This window comes from Phytophthora parasitica (assembly GCF_000247585.1).
Source record: "Phytophthora parasitica INRA-310 unplaced genomic scaffold supercont2.4, whole genome shotgun sequence".
Taxonomy (NCBI): Eukaryota; Oomycota; class Peronosporomycetes; order Peronosporales; family Peronosporaceae; genus Phytophthora; species Phytophthora nicotianae.
Genome location: NW_008648990.1, coordinates 170,737 through 188,905, shown reverse-complemented (window position 1 = coordinate 188,905; position 18,169 = coordinate 170,737). Strand labels below are relative to the sequence as shown.

The following is an 18,169-nucleotide window of genomic DNA, read 5'->3' as shown; positions in this document are numbered from 1 at the left end:
AAGTCGGATTCATCACGTCGACTATTGCGTCTTCAGCATCAGCAGCTTGCTGCTTCCTTTTCATGTCAGCGATGCGATTCTGCAGCACTTGCGCTTCTACTCGCAGTTGCAGGATCTCAAGTCTCTGTCGATCTCGCGAATGATTTCTTTTGGATACTTGTAGGTTGGTTTGCGAGCTGGTCACTGCACACGTTGCGCCCGGTGTATTGTCAAAACTGATGTTGGTGTGTCTTGATCGGCTTGGATACGGCGTGACGGTGTTCCAATTAACATTGCTTGAGTCGAATTCAAGGTGAATGGAAGAGCTCTCATCACTGAACAAGTCATTCCCGTTCTCGTCGATGAAGGCCAATGCCGCCTGTAGAGTCTCAGATTCTTCTGCGTCAACGAAATGCAGGCTCATTGCTGAGTTTTTTGTGCGGTAAGAGTGAAACCGAAAATAACTTCAGTGGAGGTCCTTGAAGCTTTGATTTGTGGTGAAAGTGTCAGTGATAACGTGAGTTTACTTTTTTTGATGCAGGAAGGTCACTAGTTAACACCCAATCGTCATAATTGTAAAGTAGGACGGGGTATCAGTGATGACGTGAGTGTAATGTGCTCCTCACATTGAGTACGTGGTTAGTACCAGTGTTTAGTACAGTCTATTGGTCAGTCGTCCTGTGAATAATAACGCAATCACTCGCCAATCCACTTGAACTACGGTTTCGGTAAATGCCGTTTAGGTACACCAAAAAAAAAAGACACTCTACCGCCTTGATTAAAATCCTCGTTGTCGTTGATGACATCATCTCACCAACATCAAAGGCCTCGATCTCGACGCTTCCAATCACGAAATAGGTTCAGCACGTTTACGATTTAACCTTGGTTGGATGGACATGATCATGATTTTCGAAGCCAATTCACGGGAAAATCCTATTAACACCTAGCAAAAGAACACGCACAACTCACCATACTCGCTCAGCACCCAGGCAAGAGCAAGGCCACACCGTCAAGTCCGCACACTGTTGCCTCATCGTAGTTTACAGTACATGTACCCTTCAAAAGTGATTGTGTGGCTGCTGCCACACAATTTTTCGCGCCCATTTAGAACCCGCTCTCACTGAGGGGCCCTCAGAGAGGGCCTCAGAGATCCGCTGCTCAGGACGCAATCGCCGCCAACAGAGACGCTGCTGCCGCCCTCAGGATGCCGACGTCGCCCACAGAGACGTTGCTGCCGCCCTCAGGATGCAGACGCAGCCCTCAGAAACGCTGTTGCCCCCCACGGGATGCTGTTGCCGCCTAGGCGAAGCACTTCATATGACAGGTATGATATTAACGCATCTTTCAACCAATTGTTAGCATTGATCTTTAACATAGTATCTACTCTATCACTAGCGCTGGGGTGTTGCTGCTTGGACATCCAGCCTGTTGGCATCCGGCCTTCCGCCAGTTTGGGCCGCGGTACTCCAGTTTCTATCGAGAATTCATGACATGCACACCTCGGACGTGCTTTGCGAGCAATGTGTGCACACACGCTTCATACTTCGCCCAATAAACACAAGAACACGACCACTGCCGAGTGTTTACAGGACAACCAGTCGCTGGTATTCCAGCGACTTCCATTCGCGCTGTGTGCCGACCGAGCTGAGCGGTTACGCAAGATCTTCACGGGAGCGTTTCGTCTCAGGATCGTAGATACGGGTAACCCGCCGAGACACCACATTTACCGCCTCAGCGCTCGCAGCACCGACGTCGTCGGCAGGAGCTTCATTAAGCAAAACCTGAATAGACCCGCGTTCTTAGGTGTCTTCAAAGAGCAACCCCACTCTCCTCATCTCACTTGCACGGCGGACCAACGTGACGGTTGGAGTGGGTTCTACGGCAAACGCTTTGGATGATTTTCATCCGAGAGCGCAGAGTGTAGTCGCGCTTAATAGCACCATTGAAGCTCTCGACAGGATTGTTTATTGTCGCAAACGCGGGCGGCGTGTGGAATATCTGCCATCGGCAGAAACGGCTTGAAAGCCACACTCTCGCGAAGTACGCCTTAAAGGAAGCGAGCCCTGGATGTAAGGACCAATCGTCCAGCACGCGCGCTTGGGTGATATGGAACTGGGCTTCGGTTGTTGCATAGTGTAAGTCATTGAGGCCAAATGCCACAGTCGCGTAAAGTGCAGGTTGTAGCCCTTTTGTCTTCTCGTGCACCTTGGCGGCAACGTGGTAGAAACACATTAGAATAGTTAGATTGTTGTTAACACCCAGTACGCGTTGCACCGCGTTGTACTGAGCGTCTGCCGCGACCCCCATCGCGTATCTGACTTCAAACTGCTTCCCCGTTACACATGTGTACACCTTTCGAAGTGCCAATAGCTCTTCCACGAAGTGCTTCTCTTTTCTTTGCGAAGAAATAAATATCGCAAGAAGATGAAACCCCCTAACTCGGTCGGAAATGCCAACGACAAATACAGGGTAGTCGACTTGAGTTAACTTAAATGTTACATCAATGTGCAACACAAAAGTTACTGGTTCGCAATCTGCCTTACGGAGAAGCGCTTTGGTCGTGACTCCGACGAGAAATGGGTCCACATCAGAACCTTTTCCCAGATAAGGTCTGTCTTCAGTGTCGGTTCTCCACGTAAAGGTAAAAGCATCGAACTCCTGTTCGTGATTAACAAACCGCTGAACAACCTTTAAAGAGGGCAGAGAGCTCGTACAGAGCTCAAAGTTGCGCAGCAGGCCGCGGCGAATTCTAGCTGGCTTAAGACCTTGGTCAGCCATCTCCTTGGCAAAATTCGTTTAAGCCTCGGCGGACGAGGCTGACGGCGAGCCGTTACGTGGGTCCCGGTTTGGAAAACGTCCACGACATTGTGTCGCCCGCACTGAAGCCGCTTGCCCCTCCACGGGCAGCACGCGTACGGCATGACCAGCTGGCACGAGCAGAGCAGGATGCGCTTCCTCACGTTATGAGAGGAGGGGTCGTTGCACACAGTACGCTGGGCTTGGTCGCTTTTTGAGATTTTGAAGGCTTGAACGTCTCTAAGAGGAGGTCAGCGTCCCTCCTTGAGCCCGATGGCTAGCTCAGACCAGGGAAGAACAGGGGGCATAGTTGGCAGTTTGATGCGGTTAGCATGTGGTCCAAACGGAGGGGGGGGGGTTGAGTGAGCTCCTTCGAGATCAAATGTATGGGCTCGACATGCGTGGCTACCATCAATTTAATACTTGGTGATTAAAGTGATACGTTGAGTGGTTATCGGTTTTAAAAGGTAATCTGCATTTTATGTGTATAACGTTAGATAGATTTTGAGTGCTGGTAGTATAGGCTGAGTGCTGCTGATAAAATCTGCGTGTTTCGAGGTGATTCCCCCAATTCACGACGTTTCTTTTACTAAAATTCTGTTTACTGCACCAAATTACCACGATCGTAACCAAAATCTAACATGCTCGCCACAGAATTACCTTCTCCAGATTTTGTTGTTAACTATCATCCTTTGTTACTGGCAACCTACAAATAATCGCCTTTCGACATCCTCCAGCAATGCCTCGAAGCCCATCTGCTTCTGCTTCGCCAGCATTTGAATAGTTCGGTCGACGAATGGTTGACAGAGGGGTAGGTCGCAGTCAAAATTGACGACCCTGCTCATGCAAACCTTCACCATTGTCACTCCTGGGGATATCTCGCTCAGGACGAACCAGTGCTTCTCTCGACAGCGGACTCCACTGATAACGGCCCCAAACGCTTCCAGCACCTGGCTTTGCCCCGAAAAAGCAACCACCTCGCGGTGTTCATCAACAACGCGCTTGGTTGCATAGCGGAACTGGATCTTCACCGGGCTGCCGTCTTGCTCCATTTCCATGATGAAGGATTGCAAAATTACCGTCGCTTTTTCTTTCTGAGGTGGCTAACTCATGAAAAATACATCAGCAAAAAAGGCAAAATAAAAGCCTTGAGGCCAACGCACCTTTCCAGGCTCGACTTTGTTTTCAACACCGGTTTTGGTCACTTCGTACCAGAAAGCGTCTCCGACAATCTTACAGTCGAAAGGAATGATTCGGCTGAGTAGGACGTCAATACAGGAGGCGGCGTCCGTGATTCGTGTTAAATTCGTTAGCGAACAAGGCGATGAGATTCCATCAAGGCCTGTGGATACTAATGCGAGGTCAGTGTCTGCATATACCTGCTCGAGGTCGCCACGAAGTCGCTGCATAACCACCATGTCGCCATCGTCTGCGTCAAAGTAATAATGAATGCCGTACTTGTTCGAGGAGCGAAGTGTTTGCTGTTGTGCACGAGCATTACAGCAGTATAAGGGCCACAGAATGGATAACACCTGAGATAATGTGGACTTACCTTCACTTGCTCCTGCATCTGCAAATTTACATCGCATTGGATATCCACCTCGAATGAGAGATCTGTCTGATCAGTGTGAAACTTGTCCCACAGAGAAATCAATTGACTGGTGTCGATTTAGTTATTTTTGCTGCGCATATGAAGACGTCCGCTTCGGAGATTGCCGAATGTATGTTTTGATAATGACTTCCTTGACCGTTTAATACGGCAATTTGTTATCTTCGCACGCGCAGGTGCTGTATTGAGCGCGAAGAAGTACTATGAACCACACCTCGAATAAATTGCTGTAACTTTTGCGGATCTCTATATGTGAGGATATATAGTGCTACTCGATGGATTCCTGAACTGCATTCAAATATTTGAAAGATACAATCAAAAAGTGAGAGATGGAGGTTTCGAGGCTGAATTGGTGTCTTGCGTTTTGCTTTTTTGTTTGCACTTCTCTCACGTTTCGTGAATCGCGGTGCAGGTAAAGCAAGCACAGCAAATTAGCCACTCATGATCTATTATCAGCGGTACGCAAGCTATACCGAATTGTAATCCTTCTAAAAATGCATTTTGTGGAGTGCATCTCTATGTGGGAGCGTCTGACATAACAAACAATTATGTTTATATCATATAAACTATTAGAGTAAGATCAATCCTTCAAATCTGCAAAATCTAATGAATTAAATTGGGCTTCAACTCCGTGATTTTAGAAGGCCTGGCGCACTTTAGTAGTGACGAAATGAGTTGCAGTGAGCTCTTGACTACTGTATCAGTCACAGGTTAGTATGAGGGATTAGTACAGTCCATTGATGTGTCGATGCGAATAATGACGCAATCAACAGTCGTACAATCGGGTTCACATCTTACAGTACCGCACCCAGTTTTCCTGCCCTCGGACCTTTGATAAACTTCTAATACAATGCTCCATTTGCCAAATAGACTCCGGCTTCTACGCTGAAACCTGATGTGTTTGAAAATCCTGTATGGTCCAATTCCGCAAAGCGTGGGTGAACTACTGAATAAATAATTATTGTATTGTATTTACAAACGTATGTTCATTTATGCGTCCATTATTACATAACTTGTTTCCAATGAAAATCGGGCGAAACTATGGCCTTCTCAAACACGACAGCGACGTCCTCTACGTATCCAAGCAGACGCAGTACCGGTGTCAACAGGTCTGCCTGAGTAGTCATACTCGACACTCGTCCTAGGACTGGATCCCACTTGAAATACGTTGATCCGTGTGCGATAATCCTTCGTCCCAAGAGCGCGTTTGCAATGCGTGACTTCCAGATCCCAGATCGGTTCCCATTCTTGTCGCTGAGGTGCGGGAAAACTTTCTCCAGGGTTCGGTTGCTGACGATAAAACTTGTTGTCATGGTGGCTTTCAGAGTGTTACCAGAATGTTTGTTCACACCTCTCAACTCCAATTCGAAGTCTTTGAGCCAGAGACTTTGGCATCTCCACACTTGCATAATTGCTTCTGCACCGCATCTAGAATTGAAAACCACGTCCTCACTCATATTCGACAGCAGGAAGTTCAGCTGAGCATCCGACGGTGCCACAGAGTCCGCCACCGACTGTCGAACACCAAATCGGAAGACTTGAAAATACTTGAGCGCGACATCCCAAGCGCTTTTGTCCGTCGGAACAGCAACAGAAATGGCGCGGCGTCGCAACTCGAGCTCGTTCACCTCCTCTCGCAGCTGATTCGTGCCCTCTTCAAGTCGCCGTGCCAAGTCGTACTTCTTCTTCCTGTATCGTACCTGTCGCATTCGACGCAGCTCACGCTGGCGCTCTTCTCCGGTCGCAGCCGGCTTGATCACGACAGAGTCCTCGGTATTTCCAAGTGAGAACGATTCAAATTGGCCTCGTGTCTTTTTGTTCTCCATCGATGGTGCTGGTTTAACTGGGATGGATGTAGTATCTTCCACACGTTGTTTTAACCGTGAGTATTGCGATTTTGACGGGAGTTGAGAATCGTCGCGTCGCTCGAAACTGTCGCCTTCTTCATCTTCAATACGTTCATTAGACATCCAAGCGCGCTGTACGACACTACCAATCACGTCATCGGTGAAGAGCTGGCTGTTGGGTGGATACAGAGTGCAACCGTTCATCGCTTCCGAAGAATGTAAATACCTTCCTGTGTCCAAATTGAAAATGATAACGACAGCTCACCAGTGACGGGATATCCGGACCAAATATCGTGTAAATTGTCTGGTGCGTTCGCTTGATGCGTACACTGTTTACTAGTACATATCAACTGTATCCTGCCGACATGTGGTACCATCCTGAGAGAAAGAAACAGCTGTTGCAAATGATTAGTATCAAAAACAACGCCTAATCTGCAAATTTCATGATACATCGAAGACTTTGGTTGAGTCCGATAGAAAAGCGCTAACTAATATAATACTAGTACATGTTGTACGTAACATGACGACCTGGATATGGTATTTTGATATATATGTTGACGTACCATCGATATGTCACGTCAGTCCTGGGAGCACACACACAGCACAACTCCGTGACTTAAACGTTACGTCAGTCAAGAGCACGCACACACAGCACACAGCAACTGAGTCAAAAGTAGAGTTATATTTGGAGCGGACTAAGGTTGTATCTCCGGAAGTGTGTTAAAGTAGAGCAGGATATTAGGCGGACAATGTCTTTTAATAACAAATTTGGTCATTAGACAAGCATATCACTAACTAGCTCGAAGGAGGTCGCGCTCGACCTCCTGCTGTACTGAATCAAACATATCTTGTTTGAAACCAGCCAACAGCTCGCACAGCTTGTTGACAAACCCGCGACGACCGTCCACCAGTGGCTTCGCCTCCAGTGTGACGCTAATACACAATTGTATGAGGCAGACACCCGGTGACATCTCCGACAATATACACCAAGATTTTTCTTGGTATCTGATCCCGTCAACCGCAACTCCGAACGCTTCCAGAAGCTTGTTTTGGCCAGAAAGCACGATGACTTCTCGCTTGACTTCAGCGTATTTGTACCCTGTAAAGCGAAATTGGATCTTTAATTGCTCTAGCTCTAGCGTCGTGGCTCGTGCCACCACATTCTCCTTCAGGTTAGACTAACAAACAAAACAAGTGATATCAATCAGCACATCCCGATCGATCAAATGGATAATAAGTTTAGTAATATGAAGGATCAGTACCTACCGGAATGTGCTTGTCTTCCTCCGATTCAAAGTTCGACGCCATTTTATCCGCGAAGATCTTTGCAACGGTGCGATACTCGAATGGGAGCACATCACATTTAAGGAAGTCAATCCTCGTGTTGGCAGCAGACAGTGGCTGTTTGTTGACCTGTAAAAATGGAGACGATATGGCTCTAAGACCATTCGACTCAAATACGCTATCGGTGTCGGAAAACAAGTCGTTCAGGTTGCGACTCAGTTTCTCTAGCACCTTGTACTCTTGAGAAGGGCCGTCTGAAATGATGCTAGCGTTAAGACCACGAGATAAGCCCGGGTTTATCTACGAAAAACGATACCATCACGTCAGTTTAAGCCAAGTGATAGTGTATAACAGACCAGACGAACCTTCGCCATTCCCTGCTTGTAAAATAACCTCTTGAGTGTCTTGACAGTCTTCAGTTGACTCTCGACGAGACCCCGAAGTTGCTTATTTTCGGATTCCGCTTCTTTTCGCAGCTTCTTCTGTCTCTTTGCCATTCCTTGCCAGGCACCACGCCGTATTTCATCGGATCGCTGAGACCAGCTTGAAGTGTCCGTTATTAGAGCTGTGAGGGGGTTTTCGATGTCCCCATTCAAGAACTGCAGTTCTTCCACTCGTTGTTGCAGAGCTTCAGCCTCCACGCGCAGCTGAAGCAGCTCCAGCTTCTGAAGGTCTCGAGACCGATTTCTTCCTGGAACTTCTAGCTTGGCTTTGACCCGAACGATCTCCTCTGCCGCAGCACTGACGTGTCCACGAGGGTTGCTGCTGTTAGTGAGGAGTCCTACTGCCACGTCTGTGATGGTCTCCGCTGACATGTTGTGCACACTGTGGCTACTCTCATCGCTGCTGTGGCCAGAGGAGAACTCCGTAACAACGTCGTCACAGGTGTCAAAGAAGGCCAACGTTGCCTCCAGCGCATTTAACTCGTCAGTGTTCATCAAGGCACTTTGAGTCTTGAGCAGTCAACGCAAATAGAAAATGAACGGTCTTCTGATCATCAGGACATGAGCAAATCGAGCACATACTCTGCTTAAATTACGAAAGAGATAGCCCTGGCATTAATTTCCACTTAGCTGAACTTAATCAGGACCATACGGAGCGAATGATGACCACATGGCTTGATTAGTATGGCCAACTTCTGACTCTTTTGTTCTACCTTTTCGGGTCACTTGTGAGGTGAGCGGGCACGCAGTAAATGCAGTCATTATAACTGATTTGTGCAGGAAGAAATGTGACTTAGTTGACATTATTAAGTAACCTTGGATACGATTCTGTACAAGACTTTGGAGAAGGTTTGACTTCGGAATAAGGTGTCACGTCGAATCCGACATTCAAGCTCACAACTTACGACGGGAGGATCGTCGCAGGATCTCGGCATCTCGAACCATGTGCGAAAGGATTTGTGTTGGTATGCTTTGTGACGCTGTGTATCTGGCAAGTTTATGTAGAGGTTATAATGGGAAGGCTTTCCGTGCAAGGTGGACAGCAAAATAATTGATGGTAGCTGGTGCAGGAGAATCTGAAATTCCGTCCACCACCAGCATTCAGTCACTAACAGACGACCTGATTTAACGGTGTTGCTCAAATTTAAAGTCTAGTCATCATAGTGTGCTTGGTTTTCTAACTATGTAGTGCATTAACACCCGTCGACCCAAAAGAGTCTTACGTGTATAACGCTACACTATCCGTCATACCGTTACCACCGCAACATGAAGTCGGTTGTAGCATTTGACGCGTACAGCCCTCCAATGACAGATTCTAGCTTTAACGTGTAGATGGCCAGAGAAGAACGAACCTCTTTAGCAAGTGTACGTTTCAGTTCCGCCAGGTCAGGTCTTAATTCGACCAGATAAGCTATCCCATTTACAATAGTCCTTCTGCGATTGTCAGCTCCACTCACAACCAAACGCGAGGTTGGTGGCAGCTCTCTACCAGCTTGGTGCCTGAAGCACAAGGAATGATTCACTGCTGCTCGATTTGAAAGACTGAATTCGTACTTAACACGACCAACACTGAGCGACGTTGTAAACATTCGTGGTCAAGTGATGAGTACACTGTTTCGTGGCCAACAACGTGCCACAGCCAGGTGCATCAGCCACTCAGTTGTCAATCCTCCATCCATAATCCACTCGGACAGTTTAGAAGGAAGAATCTAGGGACCTCCAGATACCAGAATTCGAGTCAAGCCTACTTAAATTATGATCAACACTATGATCGGTCAAAATAACTAGGTTGAGTTGCTGTATGTTGCACTTCTTCCAGCAACTCAAACGACAAGAACAGGATACATGGTGTAAGTATGATGTGCGGCCCGGGGTTGTAACAGTAACGATCATGGCGGAAACCTTCGCGCTGGATGAGGCCACGGCTTTATCGCTACTGGAGGGTTGTGATATGGCCGAGGACGTGGATGTTATCCCGTCGAACATGGTCGAGTCTCCACTCACTCCGCAGCGTGTCTCCAAGCGCAATTCGTGGCGCCTCCAGCGCCGAGATGAGCTGTTCATGCTGCGGAAGGCGGAGAAGCATCTGAGTGCCGAGTTACAGCAACTTAAGCACTCAATGAGGAAGACAACGCGACTTGTTGGTGCTAAAACGCAGCTAGACTCGCTGCTAAATGGAATTTCGGACCGTGTGTTGACATGGGAGGAAATTTGTGGACGACAAGCAGCGCGACGGAAGAAAAGCGAAGAGGAGAATAAAAGACTGAAAGACGACATGACACAGAAAGTGTGGCAGGCGAAGATGCTGCTGAAAGGATTCAAGAGACGATTGCGGAACGAGGTTCGATATTTTTGTTTTTTTATCTTCTTTTTAAGTTTAATCTTATTCTTTTGTCAGATTATTGGGTCTTCGATCGAGTTGTGCAGACGTTATGGGGTGGATGCGAGAGGAGTCACAATGCCGACGGACAATGAGGCAGTGTTTCATGACTTGTTGCAGGGGATGGACGAGATGTACGCCGGCGTGGATGCTTTTTTCGAAAAAATTGGGATGTACGACATGACATGCCCAGGAAGGAAAAATACGACACCGAATAGCAGAGCGGAAGGGAAATTTGTGGAGTTCTCGGACTGCTACGCTGTCCCATTTGGTTTGCAAGACACAGATAGTGCGATCTGGAGTTGTCTGGGAAGGGAAGACCCACAAAGCCCCAAGCCTGCTTTCGTTCAGGTGTAGTCTGCGTCATTGCCTTTGTTCTTAGTTAAAATATGTGTATCTGACGCATAATTATTTATTTTGGCTACAGCATTTTGACTCCTGCGATAATATTTTAAAGCAGAGTATGTGCAGTGCATTTACTGCGGGTAGTGTCCATGTTCGTGTCATTATGCGCAATGTTGGCCGGAAATATGTCGAACAAGATCGATCGGTTTTTATTTTCAAGAGACTCATTGAACCAGTGGCAGATATCCCCATCTCATTTCAAGAAACGACTCGGTTGGTTGTACAACATGGAATACCGTCCGATCTCGGTCCAACGACAATGATACTGTCACATCGACAGTCGACAGCTAGTCACGATGCATACGCCGTTGGAGTACGAAGAGTACCACGAAGCTTCATTGAAGTGGGCGTTGCGGCTTGGGAAAGCTCGATTACGCGTTTCAACCATTTCGTGGAGGATACATTAATTCATGAATCTCGGTGACTCTTTTTCTTGGTTAATACTTCGAAGTAAGTTTTTGATTTTTTTCTCAGTAAATTCATAATACTGACTGCAGGTGATTGGACGTTTGCGAAGCACTAATTGTCATTGTCAGGCTGTAAAGTTGTACTATACCTGCAATGCCTCAAGTGAAAAGGAGCATAACACGATTTTTTTTAGAAATACGCTAGTGTTTGTGCTACCACAACTCTATTGCTCTCTAAAATGACAAACCAGTGGTGTAACTCAGGGCTGCCGAAAATAACATGGCAATAATAATACTGTATAGCATTTGTGTAGCCGGACAATTTGTTCAAGCGGACACTCGTAATAGCCAATCACAAACGCGAAATGTACACAGAAAAACCTTGTTACAATGACACCATTGATCATTTCTTCAAGCGGACAGGATTAACCTATTTTTGATTGGGCTATGTACATTTCGCAGCTCTTTGTTGTGTAGCCATAATTAGGCAGAACGCAATGACGCGCGGCCGCAAGCGTGCGCCCGGAGGGCGAGGACGCCAGCCAAGTAGCTACCAGAGAGAGGTCGACTCGTACGCAAAGCGGTTAGAGGTGATCACCTTTCACGACACGAACGGAATGCCCGCCACGTTAGACAAGTTTTACGACCATCTATCAGCAAAAAAGCAAGAAAACAAACGCAAAAGAATTTACGAGTGGATTAAAGATCGATCTCGTATTGAATCTGTCTGCACGTCCTCGACCAAGGCCAGTATGAAGGTTCTTCGAGGTGCAGGCACTGCAACTACAATCTCTGCTGCAGGTGAAGAAGCTATTACCGAGTGGATTAAGTCACTGCGTGAGGAAGGCGTCTCTGTATCCAGGCTAATGCTGGAGCTTAAAGCCAAGACCATAGCCGAAGACTAAAAGGTCCCGGATGGTATATTCGAAGCTAGTTGGACATGGCAGCAAGGGTTTCTCCGTCGTCATAATCTAAGTCTACGCGCTAAAACTCGACAAGGCCAAAAGAAGCCGGAGGCCATGGAGGCTGATGCAAAGGCATTTTGGGAGGAAGTTGCAAAAACCAAGATTGAACTAGGTGTGGACATAATATTTAACGCCGACCAAAGCGGTGTGTGTTTTGAATACCTACCTAAGAGAACTATTAACAAGCGTGGTCCGAAAACTGTCTGGGTCAGATGCGGCGGAAAAGGCAAAGAACGTTTTACGGGTATGTTTATGGCGGACTCAACCGGTAAGCAGTACGACCCTTTCTTCGTTGTAAGGACCAAACCATCAAAAAAGGAAGTAAAGGCAGCTTACAACACGGTCAAGCAAAACGGATTCGGAGACACGTTGTGGAAAGAGATAGCTCCACTTTCTGAAGCTGTGGGTGCCCAGATTTATGGCAATGAGTCTGCTTGGTGGACATCGGACCTGTCCATTCGTTTTTTAGACTATTATTTCGCTAATCGCGAGGAATGTTTGCCAGTCCTTCTTCTACTGGACGATTTTTCGGCCCATTGGACAGATGAAGTTAAAGAACACGCCAAAAACCTAAGTGTGCATCTAATGCCGGTTCCCCCAGGGCTCACCTCTGTCTGCCAACCGGCAGACATCTCGTGGTTTCGTCCATTCAAACAGCGGCTTCGACGTCAGTGGGTCAATGAACTACAGCAACAGCTCCGAGCGCACCACGAGCAGCGTGAGCAATCCCCTTTCCAGCTAGTCGCTCCGAAACGAAAAGATGCAATCACATGGGCTATGAGCTCATGGCGTAGTTTGGGCAGCAGTGTCATTCGAAGCGGCTTTTCAGGTCTTCATAAGGTCGGAAGCAGTGCTGCTGTCGCCGTTACTGAGACTGTAGAACCGGAAAACGACTTGGTGGAGGCATTGGAACTGGCGAATGTTGTTGAAGAAACTATTGACGACTCCGACGACATAATTGACAGGCTTCAAGCAGATGTCGAGTAGGTAACGTTGCCATATGGGATTTGCTTAAGTATTGAATTTGAAATTGAGGTTTTAACTTCACTGGTCAGTTTTTTGCTTGTATGCATTTTTTGCATGTCCGGCTACACAAATGCTATACAGTAATGCCCATACATATCATAAATAAATGTATGTTTTTGCGATGGACCGTACAATGTCATAATGTATGTGGCGATCCTAGCTAAAAGAATAATGTATGCAAGGTGCACAGCAAAATTATGACCCCCGCAGAACCAACCATTTACTGGGGTGTGTTTTGTCTGTAGCTGTTCTCCATTTCCCAATTCACGCCCACGTTTACAAGCCCCTACTGCTCTACACCAGCTATGGCGATCACCGCCAGACCAAGTTTCACGTCAGCTTAAGTCACTGGGTTTTATTTCCAGCCGTGCCGCGATGACTTCGACGAGGTAATTCTCGAGTATTTCCGATGTCGTTGCGGCACGGTTAGAAAGCAGACCCGTCGAAACGGGCGTGCTAACCTCATGCAGCACGTTAGACATGAGCATCCCAACTTTGAGGCCGAGATGCTAGAGGCCACGACATCTGAAACCGGCTCGCTACTCAGCTACGTGTCGCGGTCTTCTCAAAACCTGTACGGTTGGCTCATGTGGGTTGTTACGAGCAATCTACCTCTCACTTTTTATGAGAATAGAGCGACAAGACGGTAAGAAAAGCGACTACAATTTAACAAAGAATTATTTTTAACTGTTTATTATTGATTTTAGCTATACGACACTCGATCCGGTATGCGTCGAGACGCTGCGCGCTGCGCTCGAAGGCGTGTCTGTGGCAGTGGAGAGGTCAATTGCCTCTGAGATGCCAGACCAATTTGGGCTCATTCTAGATGGATGGACCCATATATCTGAGCACTATCTTGGAGTCTTCGCCTGCTACGAGGTTGGTGGCAAGGTGAAGACTCCCTTAATCTGCATGGCTCCTCTGATGAATGAGGCCGATGACGATCTCTCTGCCCTCGCGCACAGAGAGTTTCTAGCGGATATGCTGCCGAGGGATTTTGGGAAACAGATTGACCAGTGTTTATTTGTCGTGGGTGATAATTGCAGCGTTAATCAGCGCTTAGCTTCGCTCATCGGCGTTCCCTTAATCGGGTGCGCTTCGCACCGACTTAATCGGGCGGTCCAACAAGATCTTCAAAGTCACGAGGCTGATCTTGCCGCAGTTCACGGGCTAATGATCAAGCTTCGGACGCTAACGCAGTCGGCTAAACTGAGGTACCCATGCTGTTATTCTGTGGTTTTATCTATAATTCCTACGAATAAGGATAATCTGTGGTGTTTTATGATAATTCGTAGGCTTAAAACAAGTCTCCGCCCGGTAATTCGGCAGGACACACGGTGGAGTTCAACGTTTGCAATGTTGCACCGTTACTTCAAGCTTCTCGAGCACCTCGATAAGGATGACGATGACGTCGCTGAGCTTCTTCCTGGTCCGGCGTGCAACCGCCGCCTGCGCAAGCTGCTGAAGGAGCTCGCCAATGTCGAATCCGTATCGAAGGCCCTTCAAGGCAGCGCTGATCTCTTAGACGTGCGCGAATGGTTCGACGGTCTCATCGCTATGAAGCCGCAGTACGCGCATTACCTTGGTAAGTTACACATTCGGCTAACTATGCTGTGAAAACTAACGATATCTATCCTACAGCGCCACGAGCTGACATTGTCCACAGCCCGGACTTTGAATCGGGCTGTGTCCGTGTCTTGCGAGGCAACTCTAACCGCCTGACAAGAACGGAGAAGGCAGTACTCCAGCCTTTCGCTGCAAGTGCTGCAGCCGCGCCCGAATCGGACGACGAAGAGAGCTCATCGTTCGTCGAGCGCCTTCAAAAGCGCAGGAAGCTGGCGCAGCAAGAGGAGAAGTACGTGCTGATCGGTAGTATCCCTCCGACGTCGAACATCGTGGAGAGGTTTTTTAGTATTGCCCGGACGACATTTGGGCAAGAACGCAACAGCCTTCAACCAGCGACGCTTGAGCAGATCCTCTTTCTCCGTCAGAACGCAAGCTACTGGGACGTAGGTACCATTGATAGTCTCCGAAGTTAACCACCATCATAAGTCATTATGTATGTGTTGAACTTTCTACATGCCATTATTTATGTAGATGATTCTGCTAGCTGCCTACCATTATTTATCTAGTGTTGTCGTTCTTGCTAACAAAACATGCCATAATCGGCAGCCCTGGTGTAACTGTGCTTCCAAAGAAGATGGCTACGAATTTCATTGAGTAAGGTGACCACTGTAGACGTAAATGTGCAACCTTCCGGTAAATATCACTAAACTAGAAAATTTGTTGGGCCAAGCTTGTCGATCGGTGCATACTGTACCGTCATTCACAAACTCTTCACGCAGGTCTCTCGATTAGAGCGAGCCAAAGTGACATCCACCAAATTAATCAAACCTCAAGTTTTTTTTAATGTAGGCCTTTGTAATGGAATTACCATCAAAGTCTCTATAATCTACGGCTTGAAGATGTCCATTGAAACGATTCTCGGTAAATTTGGAGTAAAGAATTACCAAGTTAAATTCCATCTAAAGCTAAATATTGGTGGAGGTCTTTTAGATTTTAAAGTGATTGTACGTGCGCAATGTGTTTCCTACATCTCTAGTATTATAGTGTACGCGAGCGAATTGGCGTTAGAGAGATACTCTGAAATAAACTTCAGAGAACTGCATTTAGGCGATGAAGAAAATAACAGACCTTTAGCTGCTGTACAAGTGATGGTGACATGTCCAAAATACACTGACGCTCTTGATCGTCTTTGTCGTGGGTTACTGAACAAGACAGAAATAAAATTTTTAGCAAGAAACAACGTGATTTGTTCAAAGGACGTGTCGTGTGGTTCATCTTCCACTACTACAGGAGAGTTGTTGGGCTATGAGTAACGTAACTTGTATTGCTTTGCAACCACAAATTCGCTTTCTTCCTCAGTTACATCTAGCCACTTCACTCTTAAGATAAATGCATGGGTGCTGCTTGATATTGGCTATCCAGCGTACAGACTTGCTGCCAGGCTTCGTGTAAATCGATGGCGTCCGATCAAAGTGAAACACTAATCCGTAAAAGTTACTCCACTTAGCGAACAACACAAAAGTCCAACACGCTTCTCAGTGGGTGAGTTTTGCTGATGCAGCGCACAGTAGTCCATACAAGGGGTACACCCCTGTATCTAATTCGTTTCTCTTGCCCTCTTCATGCCAGACAGTTTTTTCGCTGCTACCATCTTGATGTAGCCCTCATAAGCCTCGTAGACAAATCTGTACTTTTTTATAGAGCGGGATGAAGATTCATGAAATTGGTTAATGTTCGCGGATTCAATCTATTCGCACGCCAAAACGCGAATATCTCTCTCTTCTGCATCAGGTCCCCGTTAAGGGCATCGTCAAATGTCTTCGTATCCAACCACCCAAAAAGCTTCTTTCCTTTCAGCACTTCGTCGATCTGCTTTGGATCGAGAACTTTGTTGATAGTCTCGATACCAAAAAAGTCGTCGATCTTCTTCGTGGTGTCAAGGACTACAGTACCCGTCTTGATTCGTTCCTCGCTGTCCTCATCTTCAAATTCAGCGTATTGACGTAGGAAACGCTTGTTCGTGTTGGGTGTTGCTACAACCTGAGCTCCTTTGAGTGGTTTCAACTTGATCAGACTTGTTTCTGCCGCAACCGGTGAAACCTCACTGTCGATGAAGAAGACGGCTACCGCTGCTAAGGCGTAGAAAAATCGCATTCTTGATCAAACGGAACTCTGCGGAAACGCACTGGGTGAGAGGGCGGCGAATTCCGTAATGAACCTGTTGTTCAGGAAACAGTGGCGGCTAGATACAGTACAATGTATAGTACCTAACGAGTACTAATCGTCCAAAACAATCTGACACATTTGTTTTTTGCATATTTTTTTCTCTTCTCCGCCTTAATTTTGCCCTATGGTCAGCTAATTCCATGTTAATAATGAGTTGTCTCATTCGGCCAGTTTTAGAGTGCCGCCATTTCGTCTGTATACAAGCGTATTTCCGTCGGTCAGGTTGGTCAGCGGGTAGGGCAAGAATCCACAACTTAAGGATTAAAATGTGGGTTGATGGCATTTTTATAGATCTAATTCCGCCTGAATTATTATAATAATACTTATGTCAAAATAAGTGGTGTTTTGGAGCAGTAGCCCTAAGCGCTCATACGGTGTTATATAATGCGCGCAATCGTCAAACCACAATGCTTGTATCCAAGAAAGCTGCTCTGAAACCGAGATCCTGTAGCTGTATACATGAATGAAGCTCCAGAGCTTCATTCATGGGGCCCCATCCCATTCAATATCACCCGTACAAATTTCACATACTAGCACTCCGAAATATTTTTACAGTGCAAGCAATATATCTAAATAGCGTGGCGTAACTCGTAAAATTGACGGAGTTACAGGGGAAAATGTGGGTGGCCGTAATATTTTGGCGCGGAGTGTAGCATAGTTTCGTACATGAAATACAACAATGCTCCTTTGCTGCGAGCGCAGGTTTGTGATCCGTACAATATGTTATCTTGCGATGAGATCAGGATGCTGGTCTAAGATATGCTCAAAAGCAAACGACTCTGACCTGTACTAAAGTCTGTAGTGTTTGGTTCATAGATACAGTACAGATCCTTGCAGTTTGTTAATTCGTGATGTGGTTGGGGGGAGGCTGTGCGAAGATGTGCTCAAAGATAAACGACTCATACAGTACAAAGAAGCCTATGATTCATAGATACAGTACATGTGTGATTGGCCTTTCTGAAAGCGCCACAGGCACGTGCAGTGTGGTTTAAAGCCGCGACACGCGGCTTTATATTTCCGGCGTGATTTGCTGGCTTGAGCCGTTAATTAGCGTCATTATACACACGTATAGTCTTGCTTCGGATAATTACCAGTATACTTTACAAACATGCTGTATACTTTCAAACGTTTCACAGGCCACAAGCAATCTTGCGGAAGAAGCTAGTATGGCGTCGCGAAAATGCACGTGGTCACGGCGAGAGGCATCGGTTATACTCGACAATGCTGTCGCTGTTG

General features: G+C 46.8%; 7 protein-coding genes across 16 annotated transcripts; 2 read left to right on the top strand and 5 right to left on the bottom strand.

The window, feature by feature from the left end:
- Positions 1-1,631: 1,631 nt before the first annotated feature.
- Positions 1,632-2,757, bottom strand: PPTG_03035 (hypothetical protein; the record flags this gene model as incomplete). The annotated part of the gene is made up of 2 exons (XM_008895708.1): positions 1,632-1,760; positions 1,837-2,757. 2 exons carry the CDS (start codon positions 2,755-2,757, stop codon positions 1,632-1,634), a joined length of 1,050 nt encoding a protein of 349 aa, XP_008893956.1.
- A 549-nt stretch (positions 2,758-3,306) lies between these two features.
- On the bottom strand, positions 3,307-4,575 carry PPTG_03034 (hypothetical protein). Of its 4 annotated transcripts, XM_008895707.1 has the most exons (4): positions 4,328-4,575; positions 4,155-4,256; positions 3,939-4,032; positions 3,307-3,878 (listed from the first exon to the last, which is right to left on the bottom strand). In XM_008895707.1, the coding sequence occupies exons 2-4, from the start codon at positions 4,199-4,201 to the stop codon at positions 3,471-3,473; spliced, it is 549 nt and encodes a 182-aa protein (XP_008893955.1). In that variant the 5' UTR covers positions 4,202-4,256; positions 4,328-4,575; the 3' UTR covers positions 3,307-3,470. The 4 variants fall into 4 exon arrangements, with proteins under 4 accessions (XP_008893955.1, XP_008893954.1, XP_008893953.1 ...); XM_008895706.1 differs by having other exon boundaries at positions 4,155-4,575; XM_008895705.1 differs by having other exon boundaries at positions 3,939-4,256.
- Positions 4,576-5,328: 753 nt separating this feature from the next.
- PPTG_03033 (hypothetical protein) lies at positions 5,329-6,467 on the bottom strand. Its single transcript, XM_008895703.1, has one exon. It carries the CDS (start codon positions 6,433-6,435, stop codon positions 5,389-5,391), a length of 1,047 nt encoding a protein of 348 aa, XP_008893951.1. The 5' UTR covers positions 6,436-6,467; the 3' UTR covers positions 5,329-5,388.
- Positions 6,468-6,897: 430 nt separating this feature from the next.
- PPTG_03032 lies at positions 6,898-8,493 on the bottom strand. Of its 2 annotated transcripts, XM_008895701.1 has the most exons (3): positions 7,881-8,493; positions 7,498-7,815; positions 6,898-7,409 (listed from the first exon to the last, which is right to left on the bottom strand). In XM_008895701.1, the coding sequence occupies exons 1-3, from the start codon at positions 8,451-8,453 to the stop codon at positions 7,023-7,025; spliced, it is 1,278 nt and encodes a 425-aa protein (XP_008893949.1). In that variant the 5' UTR covers positions 8,454-8,493; the 3' UTR covers positions 6,898-7,022. The 2 variants fall into 2 exon arrangements, with proteins under 2 accessions (XP_008893949.1, XP_008893950.1); XM_008895702.1 differs by having other exon boundaries at positions 6,898-7,815.
- A 1,063-nt stretch (positions 8,494-9,556) lies between these two features.
- On the top strand, positions 9,557-11,411 carry PPTG_03031 (hypothetical protein). 6 transcript variants are annotated; one of them, XM_008895699.1, is made up of 5 exons: positions 9,557-9,695; positions 9,778-10,299; positions 10,357-10,689; positions 10,766-11,193; positions 11,261-11,411. In XM_008895699.1, the coding sequence occupies exons 2-4, from the start codon at positions 9,850-9,852 to the stop codon at positions 11,165-11,167; spliced, it is 1,185 nt and encodes a 394-aa protein (XP_008893947.1). In that variant the 5' UTR covers positions 9,557-9,695; positions 9,778-9,849; the 3' UTR covers positions 11,168-11,193; positions 11,261-11,411. The 6 variants fall into 6 exon arrangements, with proteins under 6 accessions (XP_008893947.1, XP_008893945.1, XP_008893944.1 ...); XM_008895697.1 differs by having other exon boundaries at positions 9,778-10,689; XM_008895696.1 differs by having other exon boundaries at positions 9,557-10,299.
- A 2,194-nt stretch (positions 11,412-13,605) lies between these two features.
- On the top strand, positions 13,606-15,180 carry PPTG_03030 (hypothetical protein; the record flags this gene model as incomplete). Its single annotated transcript, XM_008895694.1, has 4 exons — positions 13,606-13,787; positions 13,849-14,355; positions 14,437-14,726; positions 14,783-15,180. 4 exons carry the CDS (start codon positions 13,606-13,608, stop codon positions 15,178-15,180), a joined length of 1,377 nt encoding a protein of 458 aa, XP_008893942.1.
- Positions 15,181-16,012: 832 nt separating this feature from the next.
- PPTG_03029 (hypothetical protein) lies at positions 16,013-16,908 on the bottom strand. The gene has a single exon (XM_008895693.1). The coding sequence runs from the start codon at positions 16,859-16,861 to the stop codon at positions 16,403-16,405; it is 459 nt and encodes a 152-aa protein (XP_008893941.1). The 5' UTR covers positions 16,862-16,908; the 3' UTR covers positions 16,013-16,402.
- Between the last annotated feature and the right edge of the window lie 1,261 nt (positions 16,909-18,169).

Bases quoted from the DNA above. Each gene is read 5' to 3' on its own strand.
- PPTG_03032 (XM_008895701.1), bottom strand. From the start codon at position 8,453: ATGAACACTGACGAGTTAAATGCGCTGGAGGCAACGTTGGCCTTCTTT. The intron at 7,816-7,880 runs GTTCGTCTGGTC...CGTTTTTCGTAG, and splicing joins ACAAGCAGGGAATGGCGAAG to ATAAACCCGGGCTTATCTCG. The intron at 7,410-7,497 runs GTAGGTACTGAT...TTTGTTTGTTAG, and splicing joins AGGAAGACAAGCACATTCCG to TCTAACCTGAAGGAGAATGT.
- PPTG_03031 (XM_008895695.1), top strand. From the start codon at position 9,760: ATGTTGCACTTCTTCCAGCAACTCAAACGACAAGAACAGGATACATGG. The intron at 10,690-10,765 runs GTGTAGTCTGCG...TTTTGGCTACAG, and splicing joins CCAAGCCTGCTTTCGTTCAG to CATTTTGACTCCTGCGATAA.
- PPTG_03029 (XM_008895693.1), bottom strand. From the start codon at position 16,861: ATGCGATTTTTCTACGCCTTAGCAGCGGTAGCCGTCTTCTTCATCGAC.
- PPTG_03033 (XM_008895703.1), bottom strand. From the start codon at position 6,435: ATGAACGGTTGCACTCTGTATCCACCCAACAGCCAGCTCTTCACCGAT.
- PPTG_03034 (XM_008895704.1), bottom strand. From the start codon at position 4,364: ATGCGATGTAAATTTGCAGATGCAGGAGCAAGTGAAGGTAAGTCCACA. The intron at 3,879-3,938 runs GTGCGTTGGCCT...TTCATGAGTTAG, and splicing joins ACAAAGTCGAGCCTGGAAAG to CCACCTCAGAAAGAAAAAGC.